The sequence below is a fragment of the Esox lucius genome, chromosome 4, assembly GCF_011004845.1.
Source record: "Esox lucius isolate fEsoLuc1 chromosome 4, fEsoLuc1.pri, whole genome shotgun sequence".
In the NCBI taxonomy this organism is placed as follows: domain Eukaryota; kingdom Metazoa; phylum Chordata; class Actinopteri; order Esociformes; family Esocidae; genus Esox; species Esox lucius.
In genome coordinates, this window is record NC_047572.1 from 18146011 (window position 1) to 18166110 (window position 20100).

Below are 20100 nucleotides of genomic sequence, written 5' to 3' on the forward strand. Positions count from 1 at the left end.
GCCTTAAGCTTTGAAATGGTGAGACATTTCATATACTGCACGTTACCTTAAGACCGATGTCATTTTATCCTGGTGTAGTTTGTGATTTCCACCAACGCCAGACCCTTGTATTCCTATACCCACAACTGCTTCAGGCAGTCCATGTGTGCTTTTTGTTGAAAGATGATATGGAGGTGTGTGTGTGTGTGTGTGTGTGGTGTGTGTGTGTGTGTGTGTGCATGTCAACAAATTCCTTTTATCACCATGACCAGAACTGCCTCTGGGAAGAGACAGGTTAGACAGGGAATATTAACTGTATTGTTGTGATGGCTGAGTTTCTGTCTCAGTTTCAGTGGCTCTGGTTCCGGAAACATTCTGCCATGAAATTATACCAGTACCAATGGGCTGGATCCCAAATGACACCTTATTCCATATACAGTGATCTTCTTTTGACCAGAGCCCTTTGGGAACACTATGGACCCAGGTCAAAAGTAGTGTATTACATAGGGAATTGTGAGGCCTTTCGGCTGCACACATGGTTTTTATATGGTTTTAAAAGGCCCGATTTAGATAATTATTTACCCAAGCAGTTTAATCTCAAACGAGACATCTGCCAAAGGACCAGTAATGGGCTTCATGTCTTGGTTGTTGTAACCTTTTCTCTAAAAAGCACATTTATTTTTAGTCATTTTAGTATTTTCCTCAGTAAAACACTACCATATGCCACTGCACATAATGACATCAAGTCAAATCTTTTTACCCTCTTATTTGGGTTTATAGAGTATGGCACCAATATCTTAAATAGCTACACTAACGTAACCATAATACTGGATATTCAAACAGTGTTTCTACTTTCAATGCTAATGCTACTCTGAAAATAAGGGAAGACATTTCAAAAACAATAATTGCCAATTCAATTAGCAGTATGTTGAAAATCGGTGTAACAAATACCAAGCCGATGCCTTCATTTCCTAGGTGTTCGTCAAAGTGATTGACACTAACAACCACCGGCCCGAGTTCTCCCGACTCCGGTATGAGGTCCACATCCCAGAGGACACAGCACCAGAAACATGCATCCTACAGCTCAGGGCCACAGACAAAGACGACTGGAACAAGCTGTCCTTCACCCTGCTGAGCAGCACTGATCCCAGCAGCCAGGGGAGGTTCAGACTGGAGCCTGGGACGGGAAAGCTCTACACCGTACATCCATTGGACCACGAGGTCATGAAGAGACACACCCTCACAGTCATGGTAAGGTCACTGTCCGGATCAACCACCACACTGAGATGAGGATGTACTCTAACCCTGCCTGGCACCCTTATTCTAATATGGATTACATGTATGTATTATACACACAATATTTCATAATGACAAGGCAAAAACAATGCACAGACATGCAGAATGACCTGTTATCAACTCCAGTTTGAGTTGGATGCTTACAGGTGTCTTGAGCATTAAATAATAAACATATTTGCCTACCCTGATTAATAACATCAATTTCTATCTCGTTTAAGTGTATGCCTGTTTAAAGAAAACCATCTAACCATTTTAGGAACACTCTAACATCAAATTGAAATAAATCTGTCTGGGTTGGAAGATTGATTCCTTCGTTTACATAAACACTGTGATCCATGTGCATTCCAGGTGCGAGATGAGGGTGTCCCTGTGAAGCGTAACCTGGCCAGGGTGATAGTCCACGTGGAGGACATCAACGACAACCCCCCATGGTTCACTGGCCCCCCGTACTCAGGCCAGGTGTTGGGGTCAGCCTCCGTGGGATCCTCTGTGCTGCAGGTTTCTGCTCTGGACAGAGATAAAGGAAGCAATGCAGAGATCCGATACAGCATAGAGTCAGGTACCGTACCGTTCCCCTAATACTGCTGAAACCAGAACGGGTTTGGTGGACACAGATTAAGCCTAGTCTAGGACTAAGAGGTCAGCTGAGACTTTTTTTTAATTTAGTGTACCACTATTGTTGGGTAACCACAGTCCACCAGACTCTTGTAGAAAAAACAGCCTGTGCTGCTATACATTTGATTTTGCTTCACTCCTTTCTACTTTCTCCCCTTCACAGGTAATGAGGGCAAGTTGTTTGCTATTGATCCAGTTCTGGGGACCATTAAAGTGGTGAAGAAGCTTGATGATGAAGACAAGAGGCAGTTTGAGCTGGCTGTAAAGGCGTCAGACAGAGGAGAGCCTCCGCTGAGTGTGGTGACAACTGTGTGCATCGCCGTGACTACGCCAGATAACGCCAGGCCCAGGTTCCCTCAGGAGGAGATATCAGCTGTTATCAGCGAGACAGCCCCTGTAGGGAGCTTAGTGATTCTAGTCTCAGCATCAAGTCCCTCCTCTGTCCTCTACCAGATCAGAGAGGGGAACATCAACAGTGCCTTTGATATCAATCCAAACTCTGGTGCTGTTGTCATTCAGAGGCTGTTGGACTATGAGACCGTGTCCTCCTACAGACTGAGGGTGCAGGCCACCAACATGGCCGACATGGTGTGCTATGCTACTGTCCTCGTTCACCTCAGAGATGAGAATGACAACAATCCAGTTCTCACTCGGACGGAGTACAGAGGAGTTGTCAGTGAGTCTGCCCCCGTAAACACTATGGTGCTAACCAGTGAAAACTCACCTCTGGTTATTCAAGCCACTGATTCTGACAGTGATCTCAATGGCAGGTTAGTGTACCACATTGTGGAGCCGTATGCCCTTGACTACTTTGCCATTGACACCAGCACTGGGGCTATTCACACTGTCGCCGGCTTGGATTATGAACAGAGGTCAGAGTTCAACTTCACGGTACAGGTCCATGACAGTGGTAAGCCACAGCGTTTCGCGGAGAGCATAGCCCGTGTCGCCATCCACGTCACTGATGTCAATGACTGCCCCCCAAAATTCAGCCAAGACTTGTTTGAGACGTCTGTCGTGGTGCCAACATACACGGGAGTGAAGGTGATTTCTCTTCATGCCACCGACGAGGACTTACGAGCTGGTTCCAAACTGATGTTCTCAATCACTGATGGAAACATAGGAGGCAAATTTATGATTGATTCCACTTCTGGCGTTATCTTAGTTCAGAATCCGAACCATTTGCGGAATAGGTACACGTTAACTGTCAGAGTGTCCGACGGCAGGTTCTCCAAGACCGCCCTGGTCAAAGTGACCGTAAGAGAGAACAAAAACAGTGATTTGAAGTTTACCCAGGACGTGTACACAGCCTCTGTACCGGAGAACACATCTGAGAGGAAAACTCTGGCTGTGCTGACTGCCGTTGCTGCTAGAAACAAAGTAAAGAAGCCCCTGTTTTACACCATCCTGAATCCACAGGGGAGGTTTGAGATTGGACACACCTCCGGTGTGCTGTTTACCACTGGAGTACCTTTCGATCGAGAGGAACAAGATACATTTGAGGTAGTCGTGGAGGTGACAAAGGAGGAGAGATCCTCAGGTGTTTCCCATGCTGTTGTGGTGGTGACTGTTGAAGATTTGAATGACAATGAGCCGGTGTTCATGGGCCTCCCCTACTCAGTCCTGGTCCCCTTACACTCAGAAGTGGGTCAGGCTCTCAGGCAGGTAACTACAGTGGATAAAGACACAGGCAGGAATGCAGAGATCATGTATCAGCTAAAAGAAGACCAGGGATATTTTCAGATCAGCCCCTCGGGAGACATCTCTCTCAAAAGGACTATTCATCCAAAAGACGTAGACGCTGGGTTTGCAATCGTCGTCGTTGCTAAAGACAGTGGGGAAACGGCTCTCTCATCTACTGTGGTGGTGGAAGTGACAGTTCTGAACAAAGCTGTGCCCGTGTTTGAGAAATCCTTCTATAGCATCGTTATCCCAGAGGATGTTCCGTTAGATACCTCTGTTGTTCAGATCCTGGCAAATTGCTCCGAGGGACTGAAGTCTGTGTACAGCATCGCTGAAGGAGACCCGTTTGATCAGTTCTCCATTAGTTTAATCACTGGTGTCTTACGTGTTATACAGCCTTTGGACTACGAGTCCCACCCAGCATACCGACTTAGCGTCCGAGCCACAGACTCACTGACAGGGGCTCACTCTGAAGTGTATGTCGACGTCATCTTAGAGGACGTCAATGACCAGGCTCCGACTTTCAAAGAGAGTCTATACGAGGCCGATGTGTCAGAGTCTCTTGCAGTTGATTCTCCGGTGGTACAGGTTTCTGCCATAGACTCGGACTCAGGCAGCAACAAAGTGCTGTTTTACCAGTTAGTGGAGGAGGGCGGTGGCGCCTCAGACCACTTCAGCATTGACCGGGACAGTGGTCTGATTAGGATTTCTGCCACATTAGATTACGAGGTAGAACCACGGCACAGGTTGGTGGTGAGAGCTGTGGATGGAGGTATCCCGGCCCTGTCCACTGAGGTCCCGGTCATCATCTCATTGACGGACATCAACGACAACCCGCCGATGTTCACTCAGTCTCTGTACGAGGCCACGGTCAGTCAGCTGGCCCCAGGGGGCCATTTTGTGGCCCGTGTCAGGGCCTCGGATGCCGACCTGTCAGACACTGACCGCCTGGAGTACTCCCTGCTCTCGGGAAACGAGGACCACAGCTTCACCATCGACAGGAGGAGTGGGGAGATTATCACATCCAACCACTCCAGGCTTGACGCAAAGCCGTTCTACAGGCTCAGTGTGTCAGTGTCTGATGGTGTTTATAGGACCTTATCTAAAGTCCAGGTGGCCGTGATCAGTTCAAACCTCCACAACCCCTTCTTCTCCAGTAATGACGGCATTGTAGAGCTGTTGGAGAACTCGCCTGTTGGCACGTTGGTCAGTCAAGTTACAGCCACTGATGAAGATCCAGGGGTATATGGCGAGGTGACATATTACATAGTGAATGACAACGCGAAGGACAGATTTACAATCAGTGAACATGGAGAGATTTTCACTGTGGAAAACTTAGACAGAGAGAATGTAATTGATAGGCTTGTCTCAATTAGTCTGATGGCTATTGATGGAGGGGGAAAGCTAGGCTTTACGTCTCTCAACGTGATCCTAACAGATGTTAATGATAATTATCCTCAGTTCGGACAAGTAGAATATGCAGTCAGTATTCCCCAGGGTCTCCGGGAAGGGACAGTCATAGTCAGAGTTGCAGCTGTGGATGCGGACGAAGGAAGCAATGCTGACATCACTTACACTTTAGAATCTGAGGTGGGAGGTTTCAACATTGATCCTCTTAGTGGTGATATAATCACAGTAGAAAACCTTATGGCTTCTACAAGTGACTTGTTTTCCTTTTATGTAAGGGCTACGGATGGCGGAAAGCCACCGAAACAGTCTGTGGTGCCAGTCTATATTAGACTACTGCCAAAAGATGTGGTTGTCCCGAAGTTTCAGTTGCAGCAGAGTTTGTCATTCAGTGAGGATCTTCCTATAGGTTCTGAGATCGACATCTTCATAGGGAGTGAGCAGCCTCTGATATACAACCTTGTCAAAGGCAAAACCCCAGAGAGTAACCAAGTGGAAGTTTTCATTGTCAACACAGACTCAGGAAAGCTCAAGTTAGCCAAACGACTTGACTTTGAAACCACTAAATGGTACCTGCTTACGCTGCAGGCACAAAGCAACCTAGACCCCAGTGATGTGATAACTACAGCCAACCTCCATATTCAGATTCAAGACGTGAATGATAACAGTCCACAGTTTGAATCCGACACCTACAGATCATTTGTTGTTGAGAACCTACCCAAAGGAACCACAGTGATTCAGGTGAGGGCTACCGATCTAGACTCAGGAATGAATGGCAAGGTTTCATACAATCTGGATCAGAAACAAAACACTGTAGAGGTCCTGGGGCTGTTTGCTGTAGATGAGGAGTCAGGTTGGGTCACAACACTGAAGGATTTAGACTGGGAGAAGCAGGACCGGTACTCAGTTGTAGTACTGGCTACAGACAGAGGGCCGGATGGGAGGCTGAACGCCACTGCCATAGTAGAGGTGAATGTTGTGGACGTAAATGACAGTCCCCTGCACTTCGTGGAGGATGTGTTTAGGGGCAGCGTCAGTGAGGACATCCCCGTTCCTAGCAGGGCCATAGCAATCCTGAGGACCACTGCCAGAGACCCTCAAGACCTCAATAAGCAAACCTACTGTTTCATCACAGGTACTATACCACTAGGAATTCACAAAGGGTTCTTTCTCAATGGTTCAATGTGAAACGCCAAACATTTTTCACAGATTGTTTTTTTGCCAATAAGGAAGGGTTATTTACTGTTGTGATGGTTATGAAATTACATATTCTTTACCTTGCTACCATGTTTACCTTTATACAATCACTGTTAAGAGGAGTGTGTGTCATTATAACTATATGGCATTTAGTAGTTGACTGGAAGCTTCTGTGAAATTCTGTGTCACCAAACAATCAACGTTCAGTCATTTACGGTAAACATCACAAATATTGAATACTGAACAGCTCAAAGAAATCCTACAGTATGAATCCAGTTACAAAATCTGCAGTATTTTTATACAAATGATCATTATAAATGAGTGGTTATGGAACCCTTTTCTTTTTAGAGCATTCTGGAACTGAACTGAATAACCTTCTGGTTCAATGAATAACACTCAGTGTAATGAAGGATCATATGCAGATGGTTAAAGAAGCAAGAAGGTTTCAATAAATAGTGCTGTAAACTGGGACAATGTTAAGAAAATGTTGTTAGCAAATGTATTTTAGCATTTAGAGAACAATACTAATCAGTCTGGCCTCAGGGTACGGATTTTTTTCTGAATTACAAAATATTTACAGGGATTTCAGATGCTTACATCGGACTTCTATACTTTTCCAAAGTTGTTTGTTACCTAGAATGTGATTCTCCCTTTGTTTACCCAGGGGGAGATCCAGAGGGTCAGTTTGGCCTGGAGTCCTCTCAAGGGGAGTGGACGGTGGTGGTGAGGAGAGCTTTGGACAGGGAGAAAAGGGACAGCTACTGTTTGAATGTCACTGCTACCGACGGAATGTCTGTAACATCAGCCACTGTGGAGATCAGTGTCCTCGATACCAACGACAACAGTCCTGTCTGTGAGAGGGTAAGGTCCAGTCACTATAAAATGAAGACACTTAGAAAACAGCCAAAAGACACTTAACAGTCCTGTCTGTCAGAGGATAAGTGCTGTGCTTGATAAAATAAAGATAAAAAACAGTAACATGGTAAAGGTATTGTTGAAGTAAATGACTTACAGTAATTTGTCAATATTCTATGTAATACACAGTCCAAATGAAGTTGATAATAGCTGAGGTCCTTACGTAGATGTTTATTTCATGTTTTGTCTGGTTCCTTACAAAGTTGCATCAGTAGTGACTCGACTGCACAACTTCTCCACAGCACCTTTATACCCAGACTGTCTCTGAGGACACTCCGGAAGGAAGGCTGATCCTGTGGGTCTCGGCCACCGATGCAGACATCCAATCCAACGCTCAGATCTCATACACACTGTCTGGAGATGGAGCTGATTACTTCAGCCTTGACACCGACACAGGTACGGTACATTGCTTTCGGTTCCAGCTGTTCACCCAAGTTACCAGTCCACGTTCTATGAGATGAGCCTATAAAAGACGTAACTGTCGGCGTTCGTTTTCCCAAGGTGAGCTGAGAACCCTGTTGCCATTGGACCGTGAGGAACGGGACGCGTACAGTTTAGTGGTGCGAGCGGAGGACGGGGGACAACGCTACTGTCAGGCTGATGTGGTGATCACCGTGGGAGACGTCAACGACAACGCTCCGGAGTTCACAGCCGACCCCTACACTGCCAGTGTCTTTGAAAATACCCAGATAGGCACTTACGTGGCGCAGACACAGGCCAAAGATCTGGATGCAGGTAAGATGCTTTATATGAATACCTGCTATGTGTTGACGTTTTTTTTTTCCGTCAAATGCCTTATGTAACAAAACGCAGACGTTGTGTTTTAATCATTCAAATCCTGTTATTGGACAGAAATAATTTAATACATGTGCACTAATAATTGCCATTTATAGATGAATTAGGAAACGTGGCCGATGTCATGGATAGAGAGCCATGAGTATTTGTCTGCTGAGCTTGTAATGGTGTGAACAAATGACAGCAGTTTGCAGGCATTAGTTCAGTTTTATAAATCTAGTGTTAATTTATATTCAGTAGAAATTATTGTCGTGCAATACTTTTTTAATTAGACTTGCAGAATATTTCAAAGTTATAATTAACTTGTAAACACTGGTTGGCTTTTGTTGCCAAGTAATTAATGATTTAGTTTGACAGATAATGAGGTCTGTACTTTATCCCTGTATTAACACAAGACTCACATACACACACACACAGACACACTAATACACAAATTAACTTGCAGCACAGACTGATGGAATTATTCAACTGAAAAAAAATGCTTTTATGATTTACTTACATAATAGAATTTAGTCAATCTGTTATTAATAGTGGTCCTTTCCTCTTCAGTATTAACAGCAGGCAGTAAATCATATTTCCTCAGCCACCAACAGAAAAACAACAACATCCACAGGAGGATTAAAGACTTAAGACTTTGTCAATATCCGCTATTTGGGCTTAAAGCACAGAGTTAATGATAGGCCTTTTGGGTTTTGTCCCCGGCAGAATTAAATATGAGAGATCCACTATACATTTGAAGCTGTGACAACTGGTCATTTGTGTCGGTCAACTGCGCTAACAAACCAAAGGGCACTGCTACATTAATAATGTTAAATGTTAAATCACAAACATTTGTACTTCTAACCAGCACCTCGTTTTCCAATTACCATTTTATTAAGGAAAAATGTACTTGAGTGGTTGACATTTAAGCGTGACACAAACATGTATACATTTCTAATTATCATTAAAAGCTGTGTGGTGAGTGGTGGTGAAGATTTAATATTTTCCAGATTTTATACATTGTTTCATACATACTGAATGAGCTTTGGATAATTCCTACTGTGTAACATTGTAGCAGATGCTCTTAACCAGTGCAACATGGCCAATTAGAGCGCCTTCCTCAACCACAGCCTTTTCATTTTGTCGGGTCATGTTTCGAATCACCAAACTTTCTGTTTGATAATGGTAGCAAGTCAAGTGTCTGCCCTATAATTTTGAATGGATTAACATTCATTTTGACAAACTTTTAACAAGTGAACACATGGGATGCTGAGATCACAGGCCACATGCTCCATTTAATGTGGAGGTTTCTTATCCTATGGAGAACTTCATCAAATGAATAATTTTACATTTTAAGTTTAGTCAGTGGTTTCCAAACCTCTCCTGGGGATCTCAAGCCATGTCAAAATGGTGTTCTTGCCCTAAACTATCTCACCTGAATCAAGCAGGCATGGTCTTTATAATTAGTTGACAAGTTGAGGTGTGCTAGCTCTGGGATATACCAAGTACATGGAATGGATGGGGGACACCATGTGGTAATCTATATCTTTCTTTCAGTGGTGCTGTGTGAATTTAGAACAATGTAGTGCTTTTTCTTCCAATATTGTCCTACTAAATACAAATAATGACACAACCCAGCTCTCCATTGAGGACATCGTCATTGAGGAAGTCTCCTCCAGTATCTCCGCCCCGTCTGACTGTCTGTCTCTCCATCCATCTATATACATACATTTTTAATTGAAATTAATTCAGATTACTTTGTTGCTATGACATACATTTTGTTGATATTGCCAAAGCAAAAGTACAGTGTAGTAAATAAATGCAATGACAATAATGAAATACAGTTTATTTCCACAATAATCTGTAATCTATGTATCTATAATTGATTTATCTATCTAGGAAAGAACAGCAAGGTCCTATATTCCTTTGAGGACTCAGCCAACGGCCAGTTTTCCATCCAGCGGCAATCAGGGCTGATCAGTTTGGCCCAACCCCTGGCAAAGGGAGCACAGCCTGGGTACACTCTGCGTGTCCGGGCCACGGACCAGGGCACACTCAGAAGACTGTCCTCTATTTGCTCCGTCATAGTTTCTGTACTTAGCACCAACGACAGACCCCCCACTTTTCAAAAAAGGGACTATGGCGTCACAGTAGCTGAAGACGTCACCGTAGGAACCCCGGTGATCAGGGTTTATGCGGCTAGCGGAGACCCCAAGGTCCCCTCTGACATCACCTATTCCATTGTCAATGGCAACGAGCATGGGATGTTCAGCATCAACCCACACACAGGTAGCTGTACTGTACCTATTAACTTAGCTTGGTTAGCTTAGCTTAGTTCATGCCAGAATGTTCCCTTACTTGTCCTGTATGCTCGTGTCTACAGGTGACATATTTGTGATCAAGGTTCTGGATTACGAAGCGTATCATGTACATTATTTGACTGTGTGCGCCTCGGCCAATGGGACGGGCCGAAGTGACGTTGCCACGGTCGCGGTCTACTTGACAGATGTCAACGACAACTCTCCTGTCTTCAGCCAGGAGGTGTACTCTGCTGTGATCGGTGAAGATATTGACGTGGGTTTGACAGTGGTGGCTGTGAGTGTCTAGGGTTGCTGAGACAACTAACTGCCTTCGTTATTCTATTCAATGCCCTTTTTTCCTGTTATCGCCCTGTGTATTCTCATGCTCTGTTCATTGTTGTTAAGGTGATGGCCAATGACATCGATGGTTCCTCCAACAACCACATCCACTTCTCCATCGCCAAGGGCAACCAGGGCGGGCACTTCACCATAGACGCGGTCAACGGCGAGGTGAAGGTCATCCTCCCTTTAGACAGAGAAAAGGTAGCTAACAAATGTAGTGGATTCTTTCCCACTTTCTGTGTTCCTGTCATTGGGCAGAGAATTCTGAGAACGTGCTCACGAAAGCCCTCCTTTTACTCCCCCTACCGCTTTGCCTCTGTGTTTAAATGAGGTGTCTGCGTACACTCTGACGGTACGGGCCTCAGACAGTGGAAATCCCCCCAGATCCAGCAGTGCCCTGATTCACATCAATGTGTCTGATGTGAATGATAACGCGCCTGTGTTTTCTCAGGCCGACTACAACCTTGTCATCCAGGTAAGACAGACAGGTCAGACACGCCACAGGGAGATGAGACAATGCATCTGGGAACACTAAGTGGGGTTTGGGCGGAGGTTGCAGATAGTCCTGGGCCCTTGAAAATGTTTGGCCTGCAGTAAAAGCAAGGTGTTTCAGGAATAGTGGGGGTGAATAAGTGGTAGAGGAAGCTTGATTAACAAGCCTCTCATCCATCTATCCTGAATTATCAATGGAAGAACAAAAGTATGCATTCTCTCTTTCACTTTTTTTCTTTCTCCCTCCCTCCAGGAAAATGTCCTGGTAGGGACCAGTGTACTCCAGCTTACTGTAACAGACCGGGACGCATCCCACAATGGCGCCCCATTCTCTTTTACCATCCTGGGGGGAGACGAGGAAGGTTCCTTTATGATTGACCCCCAAGGGACCCTAAGGACCACCAGACGGCTGGACCACACAGTAAAGGACCTCTACACACTACACACACAGGTTGGACTGCACTCAAAGCATTTCATTACGTTCTTGTTGATATTACATCTTTTCTGAAATGTGTGATTCAAGACACAGTAAAGCAAATGTGTAGGCAATAGATACACCACAGAGGTGAACATAGAGGCTGGGTAGATATTTATACTATAGAAGTGAACAGAAAGTCCAGTTTACTCAATGGTACCTATTTAGTCTATGGTCATAATAGAGTAAAATCATCTTCCCCTATAGTATTGATATTCAAGTATTGATTCTGTTTTAATCCCAGCATTAGGTGTGATTTAAAGTCTACTAACTCCCCCCTCTGGTCAGAAATGGCAACTAATCTTCTTACACCGAAATTAGGAATTGAAGCATTGGGGAATGTTTATAATAAGAATTTGGCGTGGTTAAATATGATGTGGTTGTAATTACAGATCTGAATCCCTACTGTTCTCAGGTGTTAGACAGTGGTCGACCCCCGATCCAGGCCTCAACCCTAATCACCATCAGGGTGATCCAGGAGAGCCTCCACCCCCCTGCAGTGTCCCCCCTGGACATACTCATCTCCACCCCAGGAGAGGTGTACCCGGGAGGGGTTCTAGGTCAGATCCACGCCACTGACCAGGACCTTTATGACGCCCTGACCTACCACCTCCAGGCCGACACCGCCGACACGCCGTTCTCCCTCTCCTCCTCAGACGGCCGTCTCGTAACCCGGCCGGGTCGGTCCCTCCGACTGGGCCGCTACCTGCTCAACGTTACCGTTAGCGACGGACGCTTCATCGCGTCGACCAACGTCAGCGTGCACGTGCGCCAGGTGACGAGGCGCGTGCTGGAGCGCTCCGTGGCCGTCCGCCTGGCCAGCGTGGCTCCTGAGGAGTTCATAGGGGAGCACTGGAGGGCCTTCCTGAGGGTGCTGCACGCGGTGGCTGCCGTCCGGAGGAGTGAGATCCAGCTGGTGAGCCTGCAGCCGGCTGAGCCCCCGGGCAGCCTGGATGTCTTGTTGGCTCTGGAGCGCTCCAACTCCAAGGACGGGCTCCTCCTCCTTAAGCTCAACGCCTCCGTGGGAGCCATCCAGGAGGCTACAGGCCTCAGCATCATTAGGGTGTTCAGGAAGCTGTGCGCAGGCATGAACTGTCCGGCCAGGCTCTGCAGCGAGATGGTCAGCCTGAACCAGAACTCCCTGACCACTTACAGCACAGCGAGGTTCAGTATCATCACCCCAACCCATCACCGGTCTGCTGTGTGCCTCTGCAAAGGTACATACTGGAGTCACCAAAACAGGGTACTTGTCGGTTTCACTTTTGGACTGATGGAGCTTGACAGACTTGATATGTTCTGGTCAGAAATCTTCTGTGTGTTTTTGCGAAGGTGCCACATGGTCTTCATGCTGTTGATAAACCAGAGTTCCGCCAACACATTTTCTTTTATCTCCATCCCCAAGGACATTCATTTACTTCCATGGTTCTTTAACTTTCACCAAGTCGTGTCCGGTCACTTCTACCCAAATGCCCAGAATGTTCTGATGTAACGCTGCTTTACTTGGCCTTCATAAGCACATAATGATTCTGTTGTGAGGCCTAATTTGCTTAGTCTATCAACTGATAATTTTCTACAACACCTCTCACTTGTGCTGGACACTGATCATCACCCATCATTATGTTAACTTTGCTGTGGGACAGATGAGCAGAGCCATCTCCATGGATACTACACTCACCCAGGGCAGACAGTGACTTAATTATGTGTTAACTTTGCTGTGGGACAGATGAGCAGAGCCATCTCCATGGATACTACACTCACCCAGGGCAGACAGTGACTTAATTATGTGTTAACTTTGCTGTGGGACAGATGAGCAGAGCCATCTCCATGGATACTACACTCACCCAGGGCAGACAGTGACTTAATTATGTGTTAACTTTGCTGTGGGACAGATGAGCAGAGCCATCTCCATGGATACTACACTCACCCAGGGCAGACAGTGACTTAATTATGTGTTAACTTTGCTGTGGGACAGATGAGCAGAGCCATCTCCATGGATACTACACTCACCCAGGGCAGACAGTGACTTAATTATGTGTTTACTTTGCTTGGGACAGATGAGCAGAGCCATCTCCATGGATACTACATTCACCCAGGGCAGACAGTGACTCCTTCATTCAAACTCGTTAACTGTGATAAAATCATAGTTCTATAACAGCTAGCTAGCTTTTTGAAAGAGCATTGAATTTAGTGTTGCATTTAGGCTACCAGCTGGTTAAATTCTGTTTTCTGAGTGCCTGGCTCTGGCTAGACTGGATGTAATGTAAAGTCCAGCTCAAATAATGGACGCGTGTTTACATTATCAAACAAATATATATTAAGTTAACTGTGCCAGGTGCCAGGTTTACAATGCAATATGGCTACTAGCCAGGGGATTACTTTTCTACAGTGTCCTAAGAGCCCTGTTCAAAAGCAGAACACTACTCTCTACACCTATCTGTTTGGGACATGGCTTCTACATATCAGATGCACACTCTTTAATTAATTAATGGATATGTTTTGTATACTTGCTGTCCACTAGGTGGTGAGTGTCCTGTGTTGATGAAGACGTGTGAGGGGAAGCCCTGCCCTGAGGGATTGAATTGTGTGGCCAATCAGAGGGAGGGAGGATTCAGCTGTGTCTGCCCACCTGATAAACTGGCAGGATGCCCAGGTACTGTCTGTCACATTCACAACCAAATAGATGTACAACAAAGATACCTTTTACTAGTCCATTAGCCTGACATTACTTTACAATTTATTGCCACATTGGAGATGAATAGTGCATTAGGATTGTGGCTACATTTACTTTAAACTCAAAATCCAAACAGATGCTGTAGTAACAGAGATGTTCAATGTCACATAACCAAATGAGCCCTCTATGGGTTAATTTCAAGGACACTGATTAAGGCTGGTCATGCACTAAAAAAAAATCAAGCTCAGCGGAAGCTTCCACCTGTGTCTGAGAAACAGGCCTTAGGTGTTGTTCATAAACCACAGGAAGCCACTCTCTGTGGTTCAGCGGGAAAGGCTACATCAGGTACCGTCTGATGGAGAACCGGTACAGAGACGAAATGAAGCTGTCTCTCAGACTGAGAACACTGTCCCAACATGGTACTGTCATGTCAGCCAGAGGAACAGACTACAGCATCCTACAGGTAGGTGTATAGGGGAACCAGTGCATGAGTGTTGTCCACAAGGCTCGGGTCAAACGTAGGGCATCATAAACTGGAGAAAATGATTGATCACACGTTGCTGTTGGGTATCTACACATGTTGAATATACAGTGAGGGGGAAATGTATTTGATCCCCTGCTGATTTTTGTACATTTGCCCACTGACAATGAAATGATCAGTCTATAATTTTAATGGTAGGATTATTTGAACAGCGAGAGACATCTTAATGAGTGAAATAATTATTCGACCCCTCTACAAAACATGACTTAGTACTTGGTGGCAAAACCCTTGTTGGCAATCACAGAGGTCAGACATTTCTTGTAGTTGGCCACCAGGTTTGCACACATCTCAGGAGGGATTTTGTCCCACACCTCTTTGCAGATCTTCTCCAAGTCATTAAGGTTTCGAGGCTGACGTTTGGCAACTCAAACCTTCAGCTCCCTCCACAGATTTTTTATGGGATTAAGGTCTGGAGACTGGCTAGGCCACTCCAGGACCTTAATGTGCTTCTTCTTGAGACACTCCTTTGTTGCCTTGGCCATGGGTTTTGGGTCATTGTCATGCTGGAATACCCATCCGCAACCCATTTTCAATGCCCTGGCTGAGGGAAGGAGGTTCTCAAGATTTGACGGTACATGGCCCCGTCCATTGTCATTTTGATGCGGTGAAGTTGTCCTGTCCCTTTAGTAGAAAAACTCCCCCAAAGCATAATGTTTCCACCTCCATGTTTGACGGTGGGGATGGTGTTCTTGAGGTCATAGGCAGCATTCCTCCTCCTACAAACACGGCGAGTTGAGTTGATGCCAAAGAGCTTGATTTTGGTCTCATCTGACCACAACACTTTCACCCAGTTCTCCTCTGAATCATTCAGATGTTCACTGGCAAACTTCAGACGGGCCTGTACCTGTGCTTTCTTGAGCAGGGGGACCTTGCGGGAGCTGCAGGATTTCAGTCCTTCACGGCGTAGTGTTTTACCAATTGTTTTCTTGGTGACTATGGTTCCAGCTGCCTTGAGATCATTGACAAGATCCTCCTGTGTAGTTCTGGGCTGATTCCTCGTTCTCATGATCATTGCAACTCCACGAGGTGAGATCTTACATGGAGCCTCAGACTGAGGGAGATTGACAGTTCTTTTGTGTTTCTTCCATTTGTGAATAATCGCACCAACTGTTGTCACCTTCTCACCAAGCTGCTTGGCGATGGTCTTGTAGCCAATTCCAGCCCTGTGTAGGTCTACAATCTTGTCCCTTGGACAGCCCTTTGGTCTTGGACATGGTGGGGAGTTTGGAATCTAATTGATTGATTGCTTCTGTGGACAGGTGTCTTTTATACAGGTAACAAGCTGAGATTAGGAGCACTGCCTATAAGAGTGTGCTCTTAATCTCAGCTTGCTACCTGTATAAAAGACACCTGGGAGCCGGAAATCTTTCTGATTGAGAGGGGATCAAATCACTCATTAAAATGCAAATCGTAGTAAACTTTGTGAAGAGGTGGCAGTGATGTGTAAATAAACACAACTATATACCATACACTACTGGAAACCAGGGTCAGATCCATTTCAGTTCAGGCTCTTTGAAGTTCCAGTCATTTGAGGCTCAACCGTCTATGTTACTGGGTCCCCTGCTTCCCCAGATAGTAGCTGGCCGGCTGCAGTACCAGTTTGACTGCGGCAGCGGCCCAGGCCTCATCTCCATCCACAGTGCCCAGGTCAGTGATGGCCAGTGGCACACCGTATCCCTCCAAATGGATGGGAACTATGCCAAGCTGGTCCTAGATCAGTTCCACACAGCCTCTGGCACGGCACCGGGCACCCTCTGCACCCTCAACCTGGATGGAAGCCTGTTCCTGGGTGGAGTTTCTGAGTTTGATCAACAGAGGGCAGCATTGACTGCCTTACAGGATTTCCCAGTCCCTCACGGTCATGATCTACAGGGCTGTATGGAGGCAGTCAGGTATTTCCTATTTTCTTCCTTCCTTTTCAACCTTTTTGTAACACTTAAATGTTTTTGCCTTTATGACAGTAATAGTACAACATAGTAGTTACATATGTAGTACTATGTAACAACATTGTAAAATGGTTGTTGTATTAATTGTTATTATAGAATTTGAATAACTGTTGTGTAATTATGCATTCCACTGATTAATGTTACAAGGCAGTTATGATAATCAAAGGTAATGGCCCACAACTAAGTGTAGACTTGGTTTTCTGCAATGTGTTACCAACATTACATTAACCTGTTTCTACTGTGGGATAAATAAATGTTTTTTCTGTACCCCGGGTGGTGGGTGGACTATACAGAAATATTCAGTAGGTCAATAGCCTACAGGGATTTCCCAGCATCTTGTCAATATGTAGGCCAAAAAAATTTCAGATATCTTATCTGTATTTGAACTTATTGTGACCCACCTATTGTAGAATGTGTAATTACATATACCTAGTTCAATTGTGTAATGACTGATTCTACAACAACAATTGTTCCATTCAGCTTTGTAACTATGTCGTAAATAGGGCAACTGAATATAAAGTGCAAACCAAATGTATACATTATATTTTTTTTAAGTATTGTGACAAACTTACTTGTGATATTGTAAGTAATATATGATTTTGTCAGATTTAATGGTCACGAGCTGACCCTGGGTCAGGAGACCCATGCCCAGGCCTATGCCATAGTAGAGGAGGTGGTTGGGGTGACAGCAGGCTGTGGGGCCACCATCCCTGTCTCAGACTGCTCCTCTGAGCCCTGTGTGAATGGAGGAACCTGCTCCTCTCTGCCTCATGGAGGTGGGACACAGACAGACAGAAATCAACATACTCAACTATTCATAGCCTTCACGGAACACATTGATATCAACATTTTGTTATGCTGTACATACTGTATATGTTTTGCAGGTTTTGTCTGTAAATGCACTGCCTTGTTCAGTGGGCCACGCTGTGAGGTGGCAGCTAGCCCCTGTTCCTCTAACCCCTGCCTGTATGGAGGAACCTGTGTCCTGGACAACCACAAGTTCTTCTGCCAGTGTAGAGGGCAGTACTCTGGACCAAGGTACACAGAACCCGTATTCAGCCTGTTTGGGCTGGAATGTGGATTTGTGGTTCTCAAATCACATCGTATTCCTGTTTAGTGCAGAGTCCTACACTATGAAAAACTCTGGTGTTAGCGAGATTCAGCAAGGCTGACCTTTCACCCAGGTAATGGCATGTATCCTGCACAACCTCCGTGGAGCAGATTCACTCCAATTACCATGAATGCAATCATCTACCAGCGAGTTAAAGACTATTAAAATAAAATCCCTCTTGCTCACAAATTTGGCATACTGTATCTCTCTCATTTAAATATTTTATTATCGTGACGCCTTATGTCCACTGTCATTGCTCAGCCTGAGCTGGAATGTGAAGTTCATTGAAGCTGGCTAGATTTAGAATGAGCTCAGTAGATCTAGCTTGTGTCATAATAAACCCCCCATGTCCTGTAGTGATTTGGTGGTAAGTAGTGCACTACAGAGAACAGGGTGCCATTTGGAACATAGACTTTAGTTTGGAACGAGCCGGTCATGTCTGCTATCCTTTGGGATTGGACATTGGCATGTTGTTATTGTTGGTAAAGGACCAAAGAAAAGACATGATGCATGGGAAGTTAAAAGTAGTGTGTTTGTTCATGTCCAGGTGTGAGGTTGGGCCGTACTGTAAATATAACCCCTGCAAAAACAAAGGCCGCTGTATCGACAGTCTGGATGGGGCTGTGTGTGAGTGTGAGCCTGGTTTTCAGGGAGAGCGGTAAGAACACCATTACGCCCAACAACCCTCTTCTTCTGTGTATATCCAGATCATTTCACTTTGTTTGAAATGACACATCTACAATATGTAGATACCCATGTTTGGTATGACGCATCCATATTACACTATGTTTGGTATGACACATCCATATTTCACTAGGTTTGGTATGACATATCCTTATTACACTATGTTTGGTATGACGTATCCATGTTACACACTGTTTGGTATGACACATCCCAAAAATATGACACTCTAAAGATAATGAATATGTCTCTAATTACACACCGTTCCCTCCATGTTGCACTCCAGATCTCTGGACAGAAGTACTGCATAGTAGAAGGAGGTTTGGAACTGACACTGTGTAGATGCTGTGTGTGAATGGGACCCTGGGCTGTGTTCTTCTGCCCAGGTGCCTTGGGGATGTTGATGAGTGCATGCAGAAGACAGAGAGTCCCTGCTTTAACGGAGGTGTGTGTGTTAACACCTACGGCGCCTTCAACTGCAGCTGTGTGCAGGGGTTTGCTGGGCCCCAGTGTGAGCTGGACGTGGTAGACAAAAAGGAGCTCCAGTCCACCAGCTGGTCCATCCGCCTGGAGGAGCTCCTGGGACTGGCCATGTTCCTGGTCATCATCTTTGGCCTGGCACTGCTCTTTGTTGCTGTCCAGAAGAGGGCCAAACAGGATGAATCTGATGAAGATGAGGTGCTATATCTCTATGTGATGTCTTTTTCACTCTTTTGATGTCTCTTATTAGTAAGACTTTGCTATTGTTTTAAAATACAGTATATGATGAATAATTGAAACTTTTCAACATTGAACTTCGAGGATGAAGATGATAAAGACTTCTTTGGAAGGGCCCGCCTGGAGGTCAAGCCCAGTCAGGGAGTGCAGGTCAACTTGGATGTTCCACCAGAGGTCCCAGTGAGACCGGTCTCCTACACCCCTAGTTACCCCAGGGACTCCCAGCCCGACCTGAACGGAGGTTTCTGCGAGGGCCCTGAATTGGTACAGCCCACAGATTACTGCCCCTTCATCCCTGAACCTGACCCCGTGCCCATCCTGAGGAGGGGGTTGGCGGTGTGCAGCGTGGCTCCGATCCTGCCACGCCGGCCAACCTCCACCAGTCCCTCAGATGCCGACTCCACCCAGAAACCAGTCTCGGTCTACCCCATTGATGGTGAGAAACCAGCAGTTGACTGGAGGCTTGCATTGAACTGCAAGTCATGTGGGTCGACCTACAGTACAGTCCACTGGGATCCTGTACTTTTGGGTTTATGGTGAACCAAGCTGTGTTGTCTTTGTCAGCATTGCAAACGAGGTCATAAGGATTAAGAAGGGATTTGCATCTTTATCTCCTCCAGAAGAGCTAGCGGAACTGGATGGAGAAGACCAGAGAAACCAAGGCAGAACCCATCGTTTCCCGCTCCTCTGCTCTGACCAATCCAGAGATGAAAACGGTAGGTGTGTTACTCTGAGAGACATCACAGTGCTATCCAGGCATGTCATTTGGCAACACCTTCTACCTGTAATGAAGCGTCTGGATGCACTTGTTGTTTGTCCTCTGGGTTTTCTCAGCTCCAGTATGGATTTAATGGCCACAGTGTAAGTTGTCATTTACATTGACATTGTGGAAAGTTGCCCTGTGATTTCCACTGTTCTCTTTGTTTTCACCATATTAATTCTACACAAAGCAATGTCC

The 20100-nt window shown here is 45.6% G+C and overlaps 1 protein-coding gene across 1 annotated transcript in view; it reads left to right on the top strand.

Moving 5' to 3' along the window:
* Positions 1-20100, top strand: part of fat1b (FAT atypical cadherin 1b) — a 31367-nt gene that overhangs the window by 9179 nt on the left and 2088 nt on the right. The window contains exons 9-29 of the mRNA XM_034291978.1: positions 955-1230; positions 1624-1834; positions 2054-6115; positions 6842-7038; positions 7335-7488; positions 7594-7827; positions 9766-10155; positions 10250-10461; positions 10572-10709; positions 10840-10983; positions 11254-11451; positions 11891-12692; positions 13994-14125; positions 14452-14609; positions 16260-16579; positions 17240-17409; positions 17518-17671; positions 18292-18402; positions 18812-19118; positions 19227-19578; positions 19763-19858. Of these exons, the coding sequence (XP_034147869.1) occupies positions 955-1230; positions 1624-1834; positions 2054-6115; positions 6842-7038; positions 7335-7488; positions 7594-7827; positions 9766-10155; positions 10250-10461; positions 10572-10709; positions 10840-10983; positions 11254-11451; positions 11891-12692; positions 13994-14125; positions 14452-14609; positions 16260-16579; positions 17240-17409; positions 17518-17671; positions 18292-18402; positions 18812-19118; positions 19227-19578; positions 19763-19858 (8818 nt within the window). The remainder of the gene's footprint in view (positions 1-954; positions 1231-1623; positions 1835-2053; positions 6116-6841; positions 7039-7334; positions 7489-7593; positions 7828-9765; positions 10156-10249; positions 10462-10571; positions 10710-10839; positions 10984-11253; positions 11452-11890; positions 12693-13993; positions 14126-14451; positions 14610-16259; positions 16580-17239; positions 17410-17517; positions 17672-18291; positions 18403-18811; positions 19119-19226; positions 19579-19762; positions 19859-20100) is intronic.